Source organism: Magnolia sinica, chromosome 3 (genome assembly GCF_029962835.1).
Source record: "Magnolia sinica isolate HGM2019 chromosome 3, MsV1, whole genome shotgun sequence".
Classification (NCBI taxonomy): Eukaryota; Viridiplantae; Streptophyta; class Magnoliopsida; order Magnoliales; family Magnoliaceae; genus Magnolia; species Magnolia sinica.
The window spans coordinates 37,215,075-37,238,463 of NC_080575.1; the positions used below are offsets into that span (position 1 = coordinate 37,215,075).

General features: G+C 38.9%; 1 protein-coding gene and 1 non-coding gene across 2 annotated transcripts; one reads left to right on the plus strand and one right to left on the minus strand.

Moving 5' to 3' along the window:
- Positions 1-4,495: 4,495 nt before the first annotated feature.
- Positions 4,496-4,602, minus strand: LOC131241813 (small nucleolar RNA R71). The gene has a single exon (XR_009169383.1). It is a non-coding gene; the product is annotated as a small nucleolar RNA R71 (small nucleolar RNA).
- A 15,966-nt stretch (positions 4,603-20,568) lies between these two features.
- Positions 20,569-21,644, plus strand: LOC131241517 (glutamate synthase [NADH], amyloplastic-like). The gene is made up of 3 exons (XM_058240287.1): positions 20,569-20,838; positions 21,049-21,128; positions 21,317-21,644. The coding sequence occupies exons 1-3, from the start codon at positions 20,685-20,687 to the stop codon at positions 21,428-21,430; spliced, it is 348 nt and encodes a 115-aa protein (XP_058096270.1). The 5' UTR covers positions 20,569-20,684; the 3' UTR covers positions 21,431-21,644.
- The last annotated feature ends 1,745 nt before the right edge of the window (positions 21,645-23,389 follow it).

The window sequence follows — 23,389 nt, forward strand, 5'->3', positions numbered from 1 at the left end:
CGACGCCTATCGGGCCATTCGGGCAAAAATCTGATACAAGCAGAGATTTCTTAACAATTAAAGGGCTGATATAGGAAGATAAACCATCTAGACTCATTAATAGATGGTCTAGAAGAGATTTCGGGTCGCTGTGTGTGATCAGGAGAGAGCACAGACACGATCTCGGTAATCGTTTTCAGTAAACTTTCACCGATAGAAGCAACGGAACACAAACACACAATCTACGATAAACTCGCACCCAAAAACACTAAAGTGGCAACAGCGTGCGATGTGTGACCATAACCTAGGTCCGGTTTAATCCAATTCATACTCTGATACCAACTTGTAACGCCCTAAAATTCGGGGGTCGAGCATAACTCAGCTCCCGAGTTTCAAAACATCACTTATGCAACATATTGAATGATGGATGTATGTTGTCTGTATAAGTACATAAAACATGGAATAGATTAAGCCAAACTGTAAATATAATTCAGGGATAAGTAAAGAACACAAGCAGAAGACTTAAAGAAATATGTGTGTACATGTGCAAATCCCTGAAATACATATACATACCAGGTCGTATTACAAGTGTTACTATCAATATTATAAGTATCAAATTACATCATTTAATCCCAAAAGAAATTCCAAAATTCCACGCATCAGAACAAGGCTCACTAGAACTCGCCTGAAAACTGCATGAAGGAAAATGCAGCCTCATTATCCTCGATCTCCTGCTCTGCCTCAGAGGTCTCATCAACATCTGCAACTAAGACAGTCTGGTGGATGTTAACACCGCCCCAGAACGTGGGAGTGAGTGATCAACTCAGTGGAGTAATATAGCAAAGGTTAACATGTTATCAATTCAATCATGTAGTAAAGATAAAGCAGAACAATTAAACATGTCCTAAGTACTCTTGTTAATGCAAGGATGTATGAAGAATGATGTGTACCCTCGTGCATACACCCTCAGCGTCTTCATCTTACGTTATGCATGACATTGCCTCAAAGTGCGCCACATCTTCCAGGCACATGTAGATGTGGTGCATGAACATGATTACCAAGTTGTTATTAGTCCTTTTCATACAGTAGGATTGGGAAGCTAAGGTACCTTCCTCATATCACCATCCAAACAGTGATCCATTCTAGGGTCGTCAGTCCTAGACATCTCATACGATCATATGGTTTTAGGTCGCTGCAAAGGGCTCGTCACCAATCAATGCACACCTATCATACCTTCGTTACTACAATAAGGCTCGTCACCTCAATGCGGTGTCCAGGCATGCTTGAGGTCACTACAAAGGGCTCGTCACCAATCAATGTAGGCCGAGAGCATGAATATAGTGTCCCATACCACCATAATCGGCTCACGAGTTTGGTTGCTCACTGGTCACTATGGGGAGGCTCGTCACCCCAGCGTAGGCCGACAGCTCAACCACGATGTCCCATACCACCATGTCCGGCTCATGAGTCTTAGCGGATCAAGGTACAATGGTTAATAGGATTTCATCGATAAGTTTGGTACCCTAGATTCAAACAATGGCGTCCATACATGGTGAACATACATCAGACAATCGGGTTACTTGACGAACTCGACTAGCACGAGCGCACGTTGGGTTGAACGACATAGAGTACGCAAACACTCCGTGTGGCCAAACCACTGCCGACAACTCTAATACGACTCGGGTTCGTCTAATCACGTCCTTCGTGGCGAAAGTAATCTCAGCCACGAACTTAAGGCCGATTACTGATTTCCTGGACTATTCATAGTCCTAAACACATTACACTACAACAGATATTCATATTGAATTTAGAACAGTAATGGAACAACAATTTCAACCATGTAGCATATGTGTATTTGAAGAATATCAACTTAACATGGATTTAAGCATAAGTAAGACTTGAAAGTAAACAACAAGGAATATGACTTGCATGTGGTAAATCATACACATCAGTAGGAGTGTTGAGAATCGCTTCTTAACACCTGCAATTAGGTTAATATATTACACTTTAGATCATACAAAAATTTCTACAAACACTTAGAGTACATAATTCAACATACATGACGTATGTTGAAATACACGCATTTGGACAATTCCTTTTACCAAGGAGTTGTCGCATATACAATTAGCATAAGCACATGACAAATAATTATGGCAAACACATGTTCATATCTTATACGTATATGGTACTTCCTACATATACATAGAATACATAAATCTCAATATAACACATGCATATCAGGAACGCAAAATAAACATAGTACTTGGCATGTGAAATCTCATCCATAACAAGAATAAACCATTAGCCAACATTGAAAGCTTTGAAAACCATAACCTAAACGATTAAAGTCCCCACCTTAAACTAGAAATAGAACATCGAATTGATTTAGACAATATGTCTTCATCAACGGTGACAGGATAACCCAAGATAAGATTAGAAATGAGCTACAACAACATAAAAACTATTCTAAGCTCTAAAATAGGTTAGGGTTAGGTTAACTTACCCAAAGAAGGAACTTAGAATCGCTGGAATAATGATTCAAAAGTGAAGGTTTAAGGATGAAGAAGAATAGGAAAGAATCTAAGATGATTCACCAACTTCTCTCTCACTTTCTCTCTCTTTCTTAGCTAGGGTTAGGAAATTCGTATGGAAAAGAGAGTTAGGGTTTTAAGGTCTATATATAGGCCTAACATTGATGAAAATAACCCCAGGGCCAAGGTATACTTAGGTTATAACGAAAATAGGCCTCTCTCGATCCAACGGAGCACTTCCAGTGGGCCTTTTTCCACGAAAGGTCGGACTTAAGCTCACTGACCATGGATCTAGGTCAAGCTGAGTTTTCGTACTGATCGGATCTTCAGATCAGCCGTGGCGGACCACACTCAATTCAACAGTCACCGAATCTTGATCAGGTCCACAAGCACAAGGACATGCTTGGGCCACCTTCCCTGATCAGAGGGTGAAATTGGGTCAGAATCCAACGGTCGATTACTTAAAATGATCGCGCAAGCGACACGACTCAGATTTCATAGAATCTTATTAAATTTCCCACCGTTCTCACACTCTTCACTCCGGACTCAATCAAATTGACCCAGAACATCATCTGGACTTGATTTTTGAGGTGATGGCTAGGTCCAACATGGTGACCACAACAGCCTAAGACCATCACTATCGGACTTTCGACGCGCGGTTTAGGACCGATCCAAAGCTTCCAAAAATTTCCAAGAGCAACTGGATTTAGCGATGAATCCCAGATTTCAGAGTAACATAGTGCTAACTATTCTACAGGTTTTGAGTCATGCAGATCCAAGTTAAAGTGATTGATGCAAATTTCACAAGCAATCGAGTTTAGCGCTAATTACCCTAATAAGCTACTAAGGAAAGAATAGAGGTAGTACTCGGGTCTTGGCACAAAATTTTCTGAGTCATTACATGTGGATTTGACCTCGGTCTCACCGAAATTATTACTACATCGTGACCCTGCACGTGGGGTTTGTGAACAAGTTTTTAGTGCCGTTGTCGGGGATTAACGGTTGCATTTTTCTGAGATTAACTAGTTTTGGAATTAGGTTAAGATTATGGTTTTTTGGTTTTCTAGTTTTAAAATTAGTGTTTTTCTGTTTTATTTTAGAAACTAACTCTCTCTTTTTAGAAACTTTCTATTTTTTGTTTTTAAAAGAAAATTTTATTTTTTATTTTTTAAAACTAGGTTGTTTTTTTTAGAAACTAGTTTACTTTTCTAATTTGTTTTTAGAAACTAACTCATCTATCTATTGTTGTTTTTAGAAACTTTCTAAGTTTAGAATTTCTATTTTTATAGATTGATTTATTTTGTTTTGTTCTGCACGATCTTAATTTAGGAACTTCTAATTTGGTAACTTCTTTCTAATTCCCTCTCTCTTTCTATTTCCCCTCTTTCTTTTAGGTTTAGGTTGGAATCTGAAATTGAGGGTTGAGAGTGTTTCATGCCCAAGTGGGTCCGTGACATGTTTTGAGTAAAGGAGGATTGGTTGAGGGGTTATTTATCCATCACAGGATTAGACACCACTTGAGATCCTTGGAGTCAATTGAAGTGATGGCTGCCAATCAACTGGTCAATCAATGGGGAAGAGAACCTCAACCTCGGGTTGAGGAAGTCCAGGATGAGAATGAGGTGCATCAAGTACCCCCGCTTAGTACTTTAAGAGACTATTTAAAACTGATGAGGATGAGCACGCCCTCATGTATAGTTTTTTCAGAAAATATGGAACATATGGTGTGTGATTCAACTCCTTCCAAACTTCCATGGATAAAAATTTGAAAGTTCATATCTACATTGAAAGAGTTTGACGAGATTATAGTCACTTTATATTTTCCTAACGCGTCTGAGGACACGGTCAGACTAAATCTCTTTCCCTTTTCTTTAAAAGAGAAAGCTAAGATGTGGTTGCATTCACTACATCCCCAATCTATTGGCACATGGAATGGCATGATAAAGGAGTTCATAAAGAAATTTTTTCTACATCACAAAACGAACACCCTTAGAAAGTTAATCATGAACTTCGCCCAAAAGGAGGATGAAACATTCCTCCAGTGTTGGGAGCGGTTCAAGGATCTTGTCAGTTCATGCCCACAACACGGTTTTGAAATGTGTCACATTACACACTTTTTCTATGATGGTCTGACATCTTCCGTGAGCCAATTGGTCGAGATAATGTGCAATGGGGAATTCATGAATAAAAATGTCGATGATGTGTGGGACTACTTGGACAGAGTTGTTGAAAACTCACAATCATGGGACACTTCTCCAAAATCAAGCACCACTTCTAGGCCTACTTAATAAAAGGAGAGGGACGGATTATACCTTCTGAAAGAGGATAATGATATCAATACTAAAGTGTCTAATCTCAAAAGGAAATTTAGAACCATGGAACTAAAGAAGGATAAGGTTAAGGAAACTGTTTGCGGTATTTGTGCTTGCAACGTTCACACAACTAAAAATTGTCCAACAATACCTACTTTCAATGGACCTACCTCCAATACCTACAATCTGAGTTGGAGAAATCATCCAAACTTCAGTTGGAGGAATGGACAAACTTCTACCCCTCAAGGTTTCTTTAATTAAATTCAAAATTAAGGGAAACCTCAAGAGGATCCGGTGCTAAAACATCTTCAAAATCAAGAGCTATTCAATCAGGGGATGCTACAAGCCTTCCAAGACCTTACAAAGGCCATACAAGGGCTTGACACAAGGATTACGATTAGGAATAAGGGAAGCCTTCCAGCTCAACCTCTTCCCAATCCAAAACCACAATACGAAGTTAGCGACCCGAGTTCTTTAAATCAAATGGAGCAAGCTAAATCTATCACCACTCTCAGGGAGCAAGATAAATCTATCACCACTCTTAGGAGTTGGAAGACCATTGACAAAACCATTCCAGTTAGGGCTGAAATGCCTAAAGACTCAGAAGAGGACAACAATGATAGACCTAGCATTGCCCCATAAGAATTAGAACTGGAACTTCAAGGCAAGTCGATTGCCCCATTTCCTCAATAGTTGATAGCATCAAAACCTCTCTCTAACTCTCAGGACAGAGGTGTTGAAATAAGTGAAGGTCAATATTCCTTTACTGGATATGGTTAAACAAATACCTTCATATGTTAAATTTTTGAAAGACTTGTGCACGACTAAGGGGCAGCAAAGTATCAAAAAGAAAAACTTTTTGATAGAAAAATTGAGTGCCATCCTAAAGCAAGATGTGCCACAAAAGTACAAAGATCCCGATAGCCTAACCATCGCTTGTGTAATTGGGAACTACCGAATTAAGCATGTACTTCTTGACTTAGGAGTGAGCATGAATCTGATCTCGTACTCAGTTTACGAGCAGCTAGGTCTAGGTGAATTAAAATCCACCCAGACCACGTTACAACTTACCGATCATTTAGTCCATGTACTGAGAGGGATAATCGAGGATGTGTTGGTCGAGGTTGACAAATTATACTATCTGATAGATTTTATCATCTTGGATACTCAACCCATCATGGACATGAGCACTCAAATTCCCATCATCCTTGGTCGTCCATTCCTTACCACATCAAATGCGATCATTAATTGCAGGAATGGAGTCATGAATATGTCTTTCGGGAATATAACATTGGAGTTGAATATCTTTTTCAACACAGGAAAATAGTTAGAGGAAGAAAATGATTCTTAAGACATTAAATTGAATGATTCTTTCATGGAAGATGGATGTAAGGCCCGTATCCTAGTCTGTATTGTTCCATACACTCCTGTGATCCTCCTAGTCGAATTTTGGCAAAACGCGACCTGTAATTGGTGTTTACGCACGATCCTAAGTCGCATCCCAAAGATCTGAGTCAGCTCGACTCGAAACTTGTACCCTAGCGACTGGGCCATTGCCGAGGTTACAACGCCGCATTTCACCCGCCGATACAATACTCAGGCCAGGAGTTGTGGGCGCGTGTTCATTTCGAGAAAAATATTGTGCAAGAGAATCTCTACCAAATGTCAAATCAATCCCATCAATTAATCAAGTACAACACCCACCCTCTCTCACCCAAAGTCAAAACAACCCATACCTAGTCACGTACACTCATCACTCACACCCATCACTCACCCATCACATCCATCCCTCTTACTCTTACATCATCTCTCTCTCTCTCTCAAACCATTTTCTCAAGCAACCTAAGAGAGAGAGAGAACCAAACGTCCAAGCTTCCCATGGAGAAGCTATAGTGTGGTCCACTTCTTACCACCCTATCTCCTATCTCCACCCTTCAATCTTAATCTTCCACCATCAAATGGAAAGCTTGGGATCTAAGGAGTCCATGGAGCCTAGAAGAAGCGAAATCAGTGGGTGTTCATAGCCTTAGATCTTGATATTTGATGTAAGGCCCATTTGTGATGAGACCCATTTTCATGTATGTGGTTGTAAGCAAAGAGGGGCCCATAATGGTAGGGTCCCTCTATCTCACCGTCTCTCTCTCTCTCTCATGAAGGGTGTGGCCCACTAGAGTCACGCTGTACAAACTATGGACCTCACCATGACATATGGATTGGATCTCCACCGTCCAGATACTGGACGGTGGAGGCTACCTTGATGCAATGCCTCATCCAGGTTGTCCGTAAGCCTAGATGATCAAGAAAATGCAAATATCAGCTTTGTCCTTAGCTGGTGGGTCCCACACGTGTGGACCCACAAATGTATATTTTTCATCCGTATAAATCCCCACCGTCTAGCAGCAATATAACTGTTAGATTACCGTCAGCAAGTTCTGGAGCCTCACTATGAGGCACGTGCTATATCCAATCATCCATGAGTATGGATGTCAATGGTTTTGTGGCCCATCATGAGATATATGTTATATCCCAACTGTCCATCCACTTCTTGAGTTTGTTTTAAGTCTTGAGACCAAAAATAGGACTGATCAACCTATCAGGTGGGCCACAATGCAAATTAGTGGAGAATGAACATCTACCATTGAAATTCGTTTGGGATTACAAAAGTTCTATGGGTCTATGTTTATCCACCCCGTCCATCAGGTAGGACGTACGGACCCCACCTTAATGTGTGTCTCGTATCCAGGCCGTCCAGGGCCTGGACGCTGCAGTTGGTATATAATATATATACATACACACACACACACACTACGCTGGAGCTGGTATATATATAATATAATATATTATATTATATTATATTATATTATATTATCTGGACGGTGGGCTAGCAGCCCTCCCAATTGTTGTATTCGTTAGCAAGTTTCGTGGGTCCCACACGACATGTGTTGTGTTCCACCGTCTGGTACGTGGATGGTGGGGTCCTAATGTATGTGTTTTATCTACACCGTCCCTGTATGTGGGACAGTGTGACCCACTGTGTTGAATGCTCTGACCCACACCGTCCACTGTCCAGTACGTGGACGGTGGGTCCCACAATGATGCATGTGTTTTATCTACACCGTCCATAGGACGGTGGGCCCTACCGTGGTGTATGCACCATCTAGTTGGGATGGGACCCACCTGAGGTATGTTTTGTATGAATGTCATTCATGGGCTGCGGTCTACCATAATGTATTTTATCCACGCCATCCAGGGCAGGCAGCCCATTGTGATGTATGCATTGTATATCCATGTTGTCCATCTGGTGGGGTCCATCTGACTCGTGCAGGCCCACCTGTTATATGCAGGGCCCACTTGATGTATGTGAGGCCATTGTGGCTGTATGTGAAGCCCATTATGGCCGTATGCGGGGCCCGTTGTGGCCCAAGTAATGGGGCCCATTATAATGTATGTTAGGCCCGAGTAATGGGGCTCATTGTGATGTATGTTAGGCTCGAGTAATGGGGCTCATTGTGATGTGTATGGGTACCATGAGATGTGGCCCGTTTGATGTATATGATGGACCATATATTGTGGCCCATTTGATGAATATGAGGCCCATTGGGTGAAGCCTAATGTGATGTATATATGGCCCATTTGATAAGGCCCATTACGATGTGTATGTGTCTCATGAGCGAGGCCCATAGTGATGTGTATTAGGCCCTTGTGTTAGGCCATGTGCTCACTATATGTTTGGCCTTATGAAGGTCACACCTTAGGAGCAATGTAGGTTAAATGTCCACATTGATGGGCAATGATGGTTAAATGTCCACATTGTGACCTTCCCTTAGGCCCTTTATTAGGCCGATTGTTGATGCTGGTTATCATACCGATTATGAGTATGTGACAGCATAGCAACATGATACATGCTCATATGCATCATCTGCATGTTTGTTATGAAATGTTGATCACTATTGCATATGTCGTAGGGCAGGTTGTTTATGGGACTCCCTGATAGGCGGACTTGTCCCACACGAGCAAATGGTATGCGCAGGATTGATGCATGATTGGACTGTGTGACTCATGCATCTCACATTTTGGGATATGACTATTGTATGCCCTAGCGACATTAGGGTCGTAGGCTCCATAGGCATATCGTGGATGGCCAAATAGGACACCGGAAATCTTTTCCTATATGGGGTGCCATAGATGTCCCTGGTTGAAAGTCCCTAAACCTCTGTGGCTAGGTGACACTCCAATGTCTAAACCAAGTGGATACATGAGCATCTGAGTGGCGAATACCAGTAGGCTACATCTCCCACTATGTCGTGGTCGGTTGGAAGGGGGTGTGGCCTTACTCGCCTCGGGTAGGGGTATAGCTAGGCTGATTTGACCAGCTCGTAAATGGGTCCGCTATCGACACGCCAGGTAGATATTAATTGATTATTGGCCAGGCAGATAGTGAGGTTTCTTCCATTTGCATGGTTGGCGTCCAGTGGGCGGTGATCACGTGTAGAGTCACTACCAAAAAAATGAGCAAAGGCTACGGACTATGTAGACTTTTAGCTACGAATGTAAACTGTAGCTATATTACTATGTATTTAATCCGTAGCTAAAACCTACTTTATCTGTAGCTAAAACATACCTCCCCATCTGACCTTATTAGAGACTGAGGATACTTAAGGGGCTTCATGGGGGTCATTTCAATATATGTGTTTTATCTAAGCCGTCCATAATTTTTAAAATATTATTTCAGTGCATAAGCCCAAAAAGTAGAAAGATTAAAAGTCTAAGTGGACCACACCATAAGAAATAATGAAAAATAAATTTATAACGTTAGTATGTGGTGTGGTCCACCTACAACTTAGATCTGACTCATTTTTTGGATCAACCCTAAAAATGAGCCGTTAAAATTAATGGACAGAGTGGATAATTAACATACACAATGGTGGGCCCCACAAGTCCTAAAATAAATCAAGATGGTGATGTCTGTCACCCCGAAAACTCAATCCTGCCCGCGCTCCTCTCCCGCATGCACCCGATTTTCCAAAACTAAAACCCCTCTCTCTCTCTCTTTCTCACCCTCGCACTCACCTTCCCTCGCCCACTCCTCTCTCTCTCGCCCACGCACTCACCCTCCCTCGCCCTCTCTCTCTCTCTCTCTCTCTCTCAGCCTCTCCCTTTCCCTCACCCTGTCTCGATCTCCTGTGCTCCCTCACCCTCTCTCTGTCTCTTAGCCCCATTTCCCTCTCTCTGTTTCCCAACCTCTCTATCTCTCTCGCTAGGGTTTTCAAAACCCCCTTTCATTGCAAACTCACCATTGATCTGTGAGCACATCCTGTGCTAGGGTTTTCGAAACCCCTTTCATCCAACCCTCGTCACTGCCCCGACTCATCCACCAGCCGCAGCCACCACCCCTGTTTGTGTCTACTTGATCCTCCAAGGAGTCCCAACTGGTTAAAAGTTTCAGGCATTTAACAATTATCTGATTGTAATTTCTTCTTTGCTCAGGTGTGTGATGATAGATCTATTTTTGTTTTGAATTTCTTTGCAAGGAAAAAAAATATCAACAACTTCCCTCCGTTTGCATGCCAGATGCTTGTCAAAATGTCAATCCCAAGTAGTATTCAGGCAGCCTAATTCCAAGTTGATGCAGATGCAATGACCCACACAAAATTTGTAAATAGTTAAATCAAGTTAATTAAATAGAAATCAATTGTAATATATTTGGATAAGCATGCCATTAAAAAAGAAAACTATTTAGGTAAGGAACAATTAGATTTACCTATGTTGTTTTCCTGTTTTAAGAATCTGGACGTGCAGGCTGTATTCCAGAAACTAGGTCATTGTATTTGTTTTCGAATTAAAAAAATTTCGATTTGTTTACTTGGCTTAACTCCATAGAAAAATCATCCTTTTGACAATCCCATTCTAATTCTATTATCTCTTGGTGCATAGCGGAATGATGGCATTGCTACAAAATTGTAGTTCATTTTTGTTTATTTTTCTCTATCTTTTATCTAAATGTAGTTTGTTGTTGGATCATAATTTCCTTTTCACTTCCAAGGATGAAAGGGCCTTTTGATGCTTTTGAACATGTTGGTTTCAAAATGTTCTTAGGGGTAATGATTTGGGATGCTGATGGAACAAGTTGCAGTCTTGTTTTGGAGGACAACCCTCTGGTAGACTTTGTTGAGCTTCCTGATACATGCCAAGGCCTATATTATCGCAACATCTTGAGTGGAGTTATCAGAGAGGCACTAAAAATGGTGTGAATTTCATCTCTCTCTCTCTCTCTCTCTCTCTCTCTCTCTCTCTTTATATCTATCCATCTACATCTAGCTAGCTACCTACTTACCTACTAACGGGTTTAAACATGCCATAGCTCGTCGGAAATTTTGTATGGAAATAAATTTTCTGGTATGGAGCAATACATTTGTTGCTAATCTGCTTGTGCATTCTGTTGCTTACCTTGGGTTTTGGTGGCACCAAATATTATGAGTTTTCATGATTAATCAGTTTAAATTGGTGCAAAGTATCTGAAAATTTCATGATTTTGGTGCATGCATGAATTATGGAATTGTGGGAATTTCTTGACTTAAAGGAGTGTTAGTTCTCTTCAATATGTTTGTTTGTGGATGCCTATTCAAAGCTTTTGCATCTGTCTTTGGATAATAATGTTTACCTCTAGGTACTCTATCAGTTTTTTGCAACATGAGTTGTTCTGATTCTAATTCTGTGAATTTTCTATACTTTTCTTCACTTGAATGTCATAAAAAGATGGTTTTGGTGTGCTTGGGAGTCCAAATAGTGACGACCCAAGTTTCCAGACTTGGGAATCTTTAATTTTGTTTTACAAATGGGTTGCATTTCTCTATTGCTTTGTTACAATTAGCAAGAATTCTGCTACTTTATTCATTTATTTGACTATGAAGTATATTTTCCCTATAAAGATGAATTGTGTTCATTTCTATTTTATATGTTTCTACCGTTTCATTTCTCTAGTATTGCCATGCCAGAAGTGGCAATTTCTTGAGTCTAGAATGGAATGAAAGTTCATTTTTCAGTAAATTGTTTCCTAAATTCTTTTCTTATAGGAAGATCTAGAATTACCAATAGGCATGCAACATTTTCCTTTAGAAGGGCACATGTTTTGTAAGAGGCATATGTCTTGCTGCCAAATAATTTGTTTCTTAAAGCTTACCAATGTCAAAGTTAGCCTTAAAGTGACTCTACTATTATAGTTGTGAACATAATGATTTGAAGGAGAAATGTTATGCATATTTTCTCACATAAGGTTGAGGGTTATCTTTGCGGTAGATTTGTGCATAACTAGGCTATTCATCAGGTGGGCCTCAACATCAACATGCCTTACCCTAAAAACCAGTTTGATCCACTCATTGGCCGAGCCATCAACAGAGAGAGTGTAACGCCCTGAAATTTGGGGGTCGAGCATAACTCAGCTCCCGAGTTTCAAAACATCATTTATGCAACATATTTAATGATGGATATATGTTGTTTGTATGAGTACATAAAACATGGGATAGATTAAGCCAAACTGTAAACATAATTCAAGAATAAATGAAAGACGTAAGCGGAAGACTTAAAGAAACATAAGTGTACACGTGTAAGTCCCTGAAATACACATACATACCAGGTCATATTACAAGTGTTACTATCAAAAATACAAGTATTAAAAGACATTATCTATTCCCAGAAGAAAATCCAGAATCCCCGCGCATCAGGACATGGCTCACAAGAACCTGCCTGAAAACTGCATAAAAGAAAATGCAGCCTCATCATGCTCGAACTCCTGCTCTGCCTCAAGGGTCGTATCAATATCTGCATCTAAGACAGAGTCTGGTGCGTGTTTAAACACCACCCCAGAACGTGGGAGTGAGTGATCAACTCAGTGGAATAATAAAGCAAAGGTTAATATGTTATCAATTCAATCAAGCAGTAATGATAAAGCAGAACAATCAAACATGTCGTAATTACTCTTGTTAGTGAAAGGATGTATGTAGAATGATGTATGCCCTCGCTTGTATACCCTCGGCGTCTTCATCTTACGTTATTCATGACATCACCTCAAGTGCTCCACCTCTTCCAGGCACATGCAATGCGGTACATGAACATGATTACCAAGTTGTTATTAGTCATTTTCATACAGCAGGATTGGGAAGCTAAGGTACCTTCCTCATATCAATTTCCAAATAGTGATCCATTCTAAGGTCGTCAGTCCTAGACAATCTCAGACGATCATATGGTTTTAGGTCGCTGCAAAGGGCTCGTCACCAATCAATGCACGCCTATCATACCTTCGTTACTACAATAAGGCTCGTCACCTCAATGCAGTATTCAGGTATGCTCGAGGTCACCACAAAGGGCTTTTCACCAATCAATGTAGGCCGACAGCACGAATATAGTGTCCCATATCACCATAATTGGCTCACGAGTTTGGTTGCTCACTGGTCACTACAGGGAGGCTCGTCACCCCAGCATAGGCCGACAGCTCGACCACGGTGTCCCATACCACCAGTCCGGCTCATAAGTCTTAGCGGATCAAGGTACAATGGTTAACGGGATTTCATCGGTAAGTTTGGTACCATAGATTCAAACAATAGCGTCCATACATGGTGAACATACATCGGACAATTGGGTTACTTGACGAACTCGACTAGCACGAGCACACGTTGGGTTGAACGGCATAGAGTGCGCAAACACTTCGTGTGGCCAAACCACTGCCGATAACTCTAATACGACTCGGGTTCGTCAAATCACGTCCTTCGTGACGAAAGCAACCTCAGCCACGAACTTAAGGCTAATTACCGATTTCCTGGACTATTTCCTCATCCCAAACACATTCCGCTACAATAGATATTCATATCAATAATTTAGAATAGTAATGGAACAACAATTCAAATCATGTAGTATGTGAGCATTTGTAGAATATCAACTTAACATGGATTTAAACATAAGTAGTACTTGAAACTAAATAACAAGGAATGTGACCTGCATGTGGGTAATCATACACACCAATAGGAGAGTTGAGGATCGCTTCTCAATGCCCACAAATAGGATAGTATGCTACCCTTTAGACCATACAGACATTTCTACAAACACTTAGAATACATAGTTCAACATACATGACGTATGTTGAAATACACGCATTTGGACAATTCTTTTGCCAAGGAGTTGACACACATACAATTAGCATAGGTACACGACAGTTAATCATGGCAAGTACATGTTCATATTTTATACGTATACGGTACTCCTACATACACATAAAATACACGAATCTCAATATAACACATACATATCAGGAACGCAAGATAAACATAGCATTTGACATGTGAAATTTCATCCATAACAAGAATAAACCATTAGCTAACATTGAAAGCCTTAAAAACCATAACCTATACGAATATAGTCTGCACCTTAAACTGAAAAAGAACACCGAACTGATTCAGACGATATGTCTTCGTCAACGGCGACAAGATAACCTAAAGCAAGAATAGAAATGAGCTACAACAACACTTAAACTATTCTAAGCTCTAAAACAGATTCGGGTTAGGTTAACTTACCCAAGAAGGAACTTAGAATTGCCGGAATAACGATTCAAAAGTAATGGTTTAAGGATGTAAAGTAATAGGAAAGAATCTGAAGATGATTCACCAACTTCTCTCTCACTTTCTCTCTCTTTTCCTCTCTCTTTCTTAGCTAGGGTTAGGAAATTCGTATGGAAAAGAGAGTGAGGGTTTTAAGGTCTATATATAGGCCTAACATTGATGAAAATAGCCCAGGGCCAAGGTATACTTAGGTTATAACCAAATCAGGCCTCTCTCGATCCAACAGAGCACTTCTGGTGGTCCTTTTTCCACGTGCAGTCGGACTTAAGCTCACTGACCATGGATCTAGTTCAGGCTGAGTTTTCATATCGATCGGCTTTACAGATCAGCCGTGGTGGACCACACACAATTCAACGATCACCAAAACTCGATCAGGTCCACAAGCATAAAGACATGCCTGGGCCACCTTCCCTAATCCGAGGCTGAAATTGGGTCAGAATCCAACGGTCAGATTGCTTAAAATCGTCGCGCAAGCGACACGACTCAGATTTCATAAAATCACATTTAATTTCCCACCATTCTCACACTCTTCACTCTGGACTCAATCAAATCGACCCAGGACATCAACTGGACTTGATTTTTGAGGTGATGGTCAAGCCCAACATGGTGACCATAATTGTCTAAGATCATCGCTATCGGACTTTCGACGCGCGGTCAAGGTCCGATCCAAAGCTCTTAAAAATTTCCAAGAGCAACTGGATTTAGCGTTGAATCCCAGATTTCAGAGTAATATAGCACTAACTATTATATAGGTTTTGAGTCCTACAGATCAAATTTAAAGTGATTAATCCTAATTTCACAAGCAATCGGGTTTAGCGCTAATTACCCCACAAATAGCTTCTAAGGAAAATAGAGGTAGTACTCGAGTCTTGGCACAAAATTTTTCGGGTCATTACAAAGAGTTTCTTTGAACCTAGTGAAGTCAAGGCTATGTGAGGTTTAGAGTTCGGGGAAGGACAAATCCAGAATTGGATATATCAAACTTACGTCATTTGGGTATCCACTCAGAGAAGTCAAGCTCTCCTTTGAGTATCATTTGGTTCATAAGTAAATATAATGGTAGTTAAAATGTGGTTTGCTTTGTTTATAGATTTCTGTGTCTGTTACCAGTAGAGGCGTGGCAAAGGGAAAATGTTTAAGCTAACTTCATTCATTTCTAATTCTAGGTTGTAACAAAGTCCATTGTCAATTAGCTGCATTTTAGTTTTTGTTTTACCTATTAAAACTTGTATTACCACCTGCATACTCAAGATAGGGTGGATTTAAATGAGATTTAGATGCGCCAATTTCCATGTAATATGTTCTGAAAGAGAATTTTCTTATAGGAGCTGTCAAGGAAGCTATTGAAACTTTAAGAAGTGATAATGTCAATGCCTTTGTGTTGGACCTTCGAAATAATAGGTTATTCACCTTTTTAATGTGCATCCACATTTGCATTCACCCTTTAAGTGTGCTTCTGATATACTGAAATTTGGTGTAGTGGTGGATCTTTCCCAGAAGGAATTAAGATCACCAAGATCTAGTAAGCTTCTTCACAGAATCAACAGAACAACACAATGCATCCGTTGTATGCATTTACTTTACTTTTTTTTTTGTATTTTGTTATATACCATGTGTTCTTCTATACCATGGTCAATGAAATGTATTTTGTTATATACCATGGTCTTCTATACTCATGATTCATTTAGGTGCACTTATGGAATTTTGGTCTTGAAGGATGTAAGCTGGCTGATCTTCGGTTGGTTATTAATCATTCAACAGAAATGCCATTGCGGCTAGTGTAGGGATGGCCTAGATTGCACCCACTTGCTTTCGCTTCTTTTCTTTTAATGTGTGTAGCCCACATTGACCTCCATATGGTACCTAAAATAATTATACCTAAAACCTCCAAATTGACTTGCTATGGCCCACCTGAGATCATAGTGCCCATGTAGATTTCTTGCTGATATTTCATATCAAATTTTAGTAGGGTGGATATTGGGACCAGCGAACAATTGCTTTTAGATGTATTGATAAATGCCTTGACACAAATAAGCTCAAAGTAAGTTTTAGCTACTCTTGCCTATTAGCATTTGATATATATCTCTCTTTTTAATTTTATTTTTTTAAAATTTTAAATGCAGTATTGTAAGTTTTCATTCACTAACTTTCTTATGACGCATCTAATGATGAGTAAAATACTCCGGCTTTGTCTGTATATCTTGACACAATATGTCTGACATGCTCTCATCTCCTACATATGAAGAAAGAAGCTATGATGCGGTGTTTTGCAGATAAAAAATATATACTTCTATCTGAAATTGGTGTAATCAACCTGCAGTCTTTGGTTTCATTAGTGAAATTCAAGCTGGAAACATCTATTAGTTGAGAAGTGTTAATCAAAGATTCAAAATCTATGACATCAAAAGCAATTCTCTGTCTCTGTCTTTATATAGCTTCTTGATGAAATAGTTTTAGGTATCTGCCCCCTTTTTGATGTGTTTGTTTATGTAATCATGTGAGTGTCTATCTTCATGTGTTTGTTTCGTTGTGGACCATGGACTGTATTTCAACATTTTTCTGTTAGGATTTAATACAAGCTATTGATGGATGTTGAGTGGCACATCACCTATGTTTCAGTATGTGATTTGCGTGTGTTCTTTGAGTAGGTTGTGCAAGTGCACATTGCTTTTCCCATGCTTTTAATGTCAATTGAAGCCTCATCCAATTTTCTGAGTAGAGATTGGAAATAGCGAGCTAAAGTGATCATTAAATGCTTCACAAGACATTTCTGTTTTGGTCAAGAGTTCATTCTTGGTTTCTTTTAAGCAAAAAATTTCAGACTATAGAGACTTTTATTCTTGTTTTTTTTTTTTTTTTCCTGTTTTGGTCAAGAGTTCATTCTTTTAGAGCTCATCTTGGAAAGAGTTCATTCTTTTATCCAGCTTTCAATATCCCTTGTTGGTCTTTTTTACAATTTTAGTTTGGGATCTCCACAGTAGCTGTTTGCAATGGTTTTTTTTTTTTCACATTTGTAAAGTTGCTGCTGAGAGTGTTTGGGTGTGGGAATTAGGTGCCTTTTGAAAATTTCAGAGAATGGGTACTTTTGATTCATGAGAAAAAACGTGGATACCCTTGGTAGAGTAGGAAAATCCGGGTAAAAAACAACTTGTACGGCACATCAAACTCTCCTATTATTTTATGATGTGAGTAAGATTCACAACACAATTATGAAGAGATCTTCTGCAAGGTCTCTTCTTATTCTGAAGATAAGTGGTGTGCTGTCAGGCCAATGGACCATTGGCATCGATACAGGATTGAATTGTCATTCATGATCTAAAGAAAAATACATTCATTCAGGACAGATAGGAAGAAGTTCAAACTTGAAACCTGAAATCAAAGTTGTGGCTCAACTAGAGGTTCCAAGCCTGATGTAACTTCAAACTTGAAACCTGAAATCAGGTTTTGAAGTGTGTTTCTTTAATTCATCTGTCCTGTATCACTCAGCTTCCACTAATTGAGTGAGCTACCATGTGGAAAGGGGTTGGAATGTAGTAGTCATTCAATCATTGACCTACAAAATAGACTGTTGACTAAAAAGTGCACAGGTCCACATTCAGCAAGAAAATCACAAATTCACAACACGATTGGATAGGCAGATTATGCAAACATATAATTGATCTTAAGTAAAGTAAAAAAGTTACTTATAATTAATCTTAAACTAAACTTACTTATCTCAAATAAGTTACTTACCTACTACTATAAGTAGAAAAAAGTAACTTATTTGGCGGTATCCAAACAGGCCCTAAAATTCATTCAACAATCCTTTAATTATCCATCATGGGTTTTGTGATCCTTTTGTTTTTTGTAGTTCACCATCATTGAATAGTTGGTCCTTTCTTTTTCAGGTCAAGTTGTATTTATGTGTATTTATGTGTTTGACACGCGAAAGAATCCGAAGAGCTGTCTTGAAATGAGGGTTGCAGATTGGCAAAGGGTGGGCCATGCTTTTTTGCTTCATGCTTTGTTTGCTAATGAACTCCATTAGCTAGTGGCTTATAGTTGGTTATTATGTTGACTTCTGATATCAGCAAACTTCCTTGGGTGACTGGCTAGTGGCTTCTGCTGTAAGTAGAAAAAAGTGCCTATCTTGGGTGATTGGCTGAATTTCTGGGCCGCTGGTTGTGTTTCAGTTCAGGATGCAATTGCTTTGTGTGTGTTTTTCTTTTGTTTTGTTTTGTTTCTTGTTCGCTGTGGAGTGACAATAGGGTCACCTTCCTCTGTGCTTTTTTTTTCCTTAATGATTTCGTCAATAAAATAAAATAAAACCAGGTGATATTATTATTGGTGCATGTGAATGTTAACTTGGCTGGACTGCCTGCATTGGAGCTGCCATGTGGATTGATTGAAGGTGGACCCGACGGCCTTCCTGTTGGACTTCAAATGATTGGTGCTGCCTTTAATGAGGTATTGAACTGCCTTTCTTGTTTCTGAGAACATGCTATTTCTGGTTCAATGACTGAGAATTCGTGCCATCTCCTTCCTTTCTCTGTTTTCTTCTTATCACATTGCTGTCGATTTTGTTCATATGCATCCGTAACTGAGATTGCCATTATCCTTTTCTGGTTTGAGCTTTTCAACATATTTCAGATGATTTCTGAAAATATTAGGTAGACATTCTTGTTTCAGTGACAAAAAGAACCCTAGAAATTCAATGTTCAGGTAATCTTTACATCTGTTTAAGGTAATTCACATCTTTTTTGGTTCGATCAATTAGAATAGAATTTGAGAATTTTTGGATCGATTGATGAAGATTTTTCTTCTTTCATTTGCATCACTGTTAATTTCACGTGAAATATCTAAAAATTGAGATATGTCTTTGTGGGATTTGAGAATTTTAGAAATGAAATATAAGGATCAGATATGATTTGTATGTGATTTTCTTTTGATTCTGCGTGGAAGTATCATGCTGTATGTGACTTGATTGATATTTTTCCTTACTGATTTATGATTTTATTTCTATTGATTCCACATGGACTAGCTTCCATGTTTCTTGTGCATATGTTTCAGGACTTGGTTTGTACAGTAGCTTCTTTGTTTTGCAATTAAGTTCAAATTCGAACCTGTTTTCTTCTTCTTATTGATTATTGGCACAGTAGTCTCATGTTTCTCAAGTGCCTTTTTTTTAAATCTTGTACAACTCATATCTTGTTTTCTTCTTGTTCTTGTTTTTTGTTCTTATCTTCTCTGACTCTCTAGAAATTTTCATAAATTTCAGGTTTAAGAGTGAGCACATGCTCTGTGATCTATTTCACATCCACATGAAGACTGCAATATTGAAGCAGCAGGTTCAACATAGAATGCCTTCTTAGTATGCAATTGATTATGCACTTTGAAATTGAAGGGGCTAAGTGCTGATTTTAAGGCCAGCTTGTTGACTTCAAATGAATGCACCTGTTGAAAATCATTATAAAACAGAAGACTGTTTGGCTTGATCTTGTCATAACCTTGCTATTTAGATCTCCTTTGAGGGTTTTATACCTTAGAATCCATATATTATTCATGTATCTATGGCTTCTAAGAGATTTGGCTCACATCATGCTATGATGTTTCTAGGTAAAATGTTGAGAAGATGATGAATGTTTGCCCATCGACAAGGGTGATAGATAACTGGTGCTTATAAGTTCAGGCTGTTTCTGAGTCACCGTCCTATACATTCTTCAAAAAGCTCTAATACAGGAAGAAAAACTGTCTGACTACATCCATTGACTGAGAATTGAAGACCAATCATGAGATTGCGATGCATGGAGGTTAGGGAAGGTTTTGTTTTGGGGGAACAATGTGAAGGAAGGAGACTATTTGGTGAGAGTGGATACTGTAGAATGTGGAGACAAATAGATAAAAGATGGTAGAGGCGGAAATTTAGGATACATAGGAGAGAAAATAGATAAAGGATGGTGAGAGTGGATGCAAGTCAGTTCAATAGTGCATCTGTGCGCACAGACTTAAGTGTTCAAATGGTTTAACTAATTTGAAGTTTGATTGGTTTTTTTAGAGTGACTTACTATACCACTCCATTGATTTTTGCATGTTTGAAAATATATTCTCTTCATTTAATAAGCGTATGTTACTTTATTAATCAAAGTGGTTTCAGCCATCTTACGAATGGATCATAACTCTGCAGTTTTTTTTCTTTTTACCCGTCCAAACTTGTTTTTAATTTCTCAGACAATTTTTCATTTTTGTGAAGGGAAATATAATGGAACTTGGACTTGATGCCGTGGTTATTTGATTTCCTTACAAGTCCATTCTCGGTTTTCAACAAACACTTTTCAGGTGATGGTCTTCTAACATGCAAGGAACTGGGCTTGTCAAAGAATGAGATGAAGAAGCTTCTACCCATCATTGATGCCAGCTCTTCAGATTCAGGTGACCTTATGCTTACCAAGCATTTTTTAATAGATGTGTGTTGGTGGGCATAGGCTAAGTTCTATCTCTCATCTTCTATGTGCGTGCACAAATACATGTGCATGCTTGTGATTGTGTCTATGTGCACACAGATTTAATTATGAATGCACTCATGTTTAATTGCATATTTCAAGCTTGGAGTTTTCTAAATTGGATCTGTGATCATTTTAGGAACATTTGATAGCGTCTTGGAGCTTATGGTTCATGCTAGCAGAAGTCTGCTTAAAGCTATCATGATGATGATACCTGAGGTGTGGCATAATGTTAAAAACATGGATCGTGATAGAAAAGCCTTATACGAATATTTTTTAGCTCTTGTGGAGCAATGAGATGAACCTGCACTTATATCATGTAAAGTTTGTGCTGGAATTGCTTCATGCTTTAATGATTCTGCATGTGACATGAATATTTTAAACTTATATTTATTGTATAAATGCAGTTACTGATGGCCGCTATCTTGGAGCGACATTGGACCGGAATGGATTACGCCCTGGTCGCTTTTACATCACACATAGTGGATGCATGGTCATGGCCAGTGAGGTTGGTGTTGTAGACATCTGCCAGAAGATGTGGCTAGGAAAGGAAGACATCTGATCGATCCAGAAGGGGACCTTACTAAAACAGTTCATGTGGAAGGCTATGTGGCAGTTCATGTGCATTTGTATTTTATTTTGAAAAAATTAAATAGACCATTAATTGTTTTGTTGATATTGGGCAGAATTGTTGTCTTGATGAATGTTAAATGGGTGAAATATGCACAGGTTCAATCATTTGTTATTACGATATTGTTAGCTTTGGATGATAGAGAAATGAGGTCAAAAGCAGGTAAGCTCCATTTATATGTGGGAATCTAATCAGGGTCGACATTGTTGGTTTATCTAATGCTCAAAAACCCATAGAATGGACTGGTTTGATGAGTTTTAGAATCTGATAAGACTTCACATTGCTGACTTGGTTTGAGTTAAGGAGGTAACTTGATATTTTACTTTAAGACAGGTCAATCATCATCCAATGATTGTTGCATGCCACTGTGAATGTGGAGGATGAAAATTTTGGGGAGACAGTAATCTAAAAAGCAAATTTTGGGGTCGTTCAATCCAGCTTGATCCTATTGGTCTTGTAACTCTCGAGTTTGATGATGGTGAAGTTTTTCAATGGAACAAGGTATGAAAATCATGAATGAAAATATTAACATTTGTTTCCTCATAGGGTTCAAGCTGAAATATGTATTTCTTTTTTATTTTTTCCTTTAGGTCACAGCTTTTGTGTTCTACCAATCACCAATCACCAAAACTTGGACAGTGCGGGCGTTTCTGTTTCCTTTCAGGAGATAATTGATATAGTGAGACCATTCCTTTTGTGTCAATTTTATTCCTCTTTAAGTTTTTATTAATTCATTAAGAAAAAAAATGGTCATACATGATGCACTTCTTTCACTGTCTTTTTTTTCCCCAATGGTTATTTCGATTTATGAATGCCATGACTATTTGTAGGATGATGGAACATATGAAGCTGTTGCAGGAAGTGACTTTATCATTACTAGAGTTACATTTCGAGACAACTCTTCAAAGTACTACATAAATGACCTGGAAGTAATTTTATAGAGGTCACTAAGAAATTGAAAGAAAAAGGAGTGGACTTGGACAACAATCGGTTTCTGATTCTTCAGGTAGGTGATGGGCTGATGGCTGAAAAAGGCCTATTTACTTGTGAAAAAAATACCATACCGTCAAAATCTATCTTCTCTTTCAATTCTTTATCATGAAAATTTTAGGGTGAAGTCGAGCAAATTTTTCTAATGAAGCCAAAGGCCAGGATGAAGGACGTACCTAGCCATATGCGAGTGCACGGACTCACCAAGATTTGTATTTTCAGCATTATTGTAATTGTAATTGATTGAATGAAGGATTGTAATTGATTGTAATTGAATGAATGAATGATTGTAATTTATTGTAATTGAATGAATGAATGATTATAATTTATTGTAATTGAATGAATGAATGATTATGCAGGTGGTAATTGAATGAACAAATGATTATAATAATTTTTTAAATGTTGAAAATAGTTATGGATATTGACCGTAGCTGGTAATTTGACAACCGTAGCCGTTATTAAATTTAGCATATTACTACGGATCCAACACTACTTTTAGCTACAAATAATATCCATAGCTGTATGAACTTTTCGCTATAGAAATAATTGCTATGGATTATATCTGTAGCTATTGTAATCTATAGCTACAGATTAAATCCGTAGCCATAGGTTCGAGACCTATTGTTACGGCACCTACGACTACGGTAGTGCTACAGACTAAAACTGTAGCTATAGGTCTATGGCTACGGATTTTATCTGTAGCCTTTGCCCAATTTTTTGGAAGTGAGTATATTAGACCCCAGTGATGATCCTAGAGATGTACAATACTGATATGTAGACTTATTGGGTAGGAGTTGCATACCCAGCATTTTACTCATTCATTCATTCACTATCCACTCGGGTTGGTAGTGCGCAACTA

What these genes read in the sequence shown, in the direction of transcription:
- LOC131241517 (XM_058240287.1), top strand. Translation starts at nt 20,685, where the DNA reads ATGCCGTGGTTATTTGATTTCCTTACAAGTCCATTCTCGGTTTTCAAC. An exon ending in TGCCAGCTCTTCAGATTCAG is followed by an intron (nt 20,839 to 21,048) that starts GTGACCTTATGC and finishes TGATCATTTTAG; the next exon opens with GAACATTTGATAGCGTCTTG. An exon ending in TCATGATGATGATACCTGAG is followed by an intron (nt 21,129 to 21,316) that starts GTGTGGCATAAT and finishes GTATAAATGCAG; the next exon opens with TTACTGATGGCCGCTATCTT.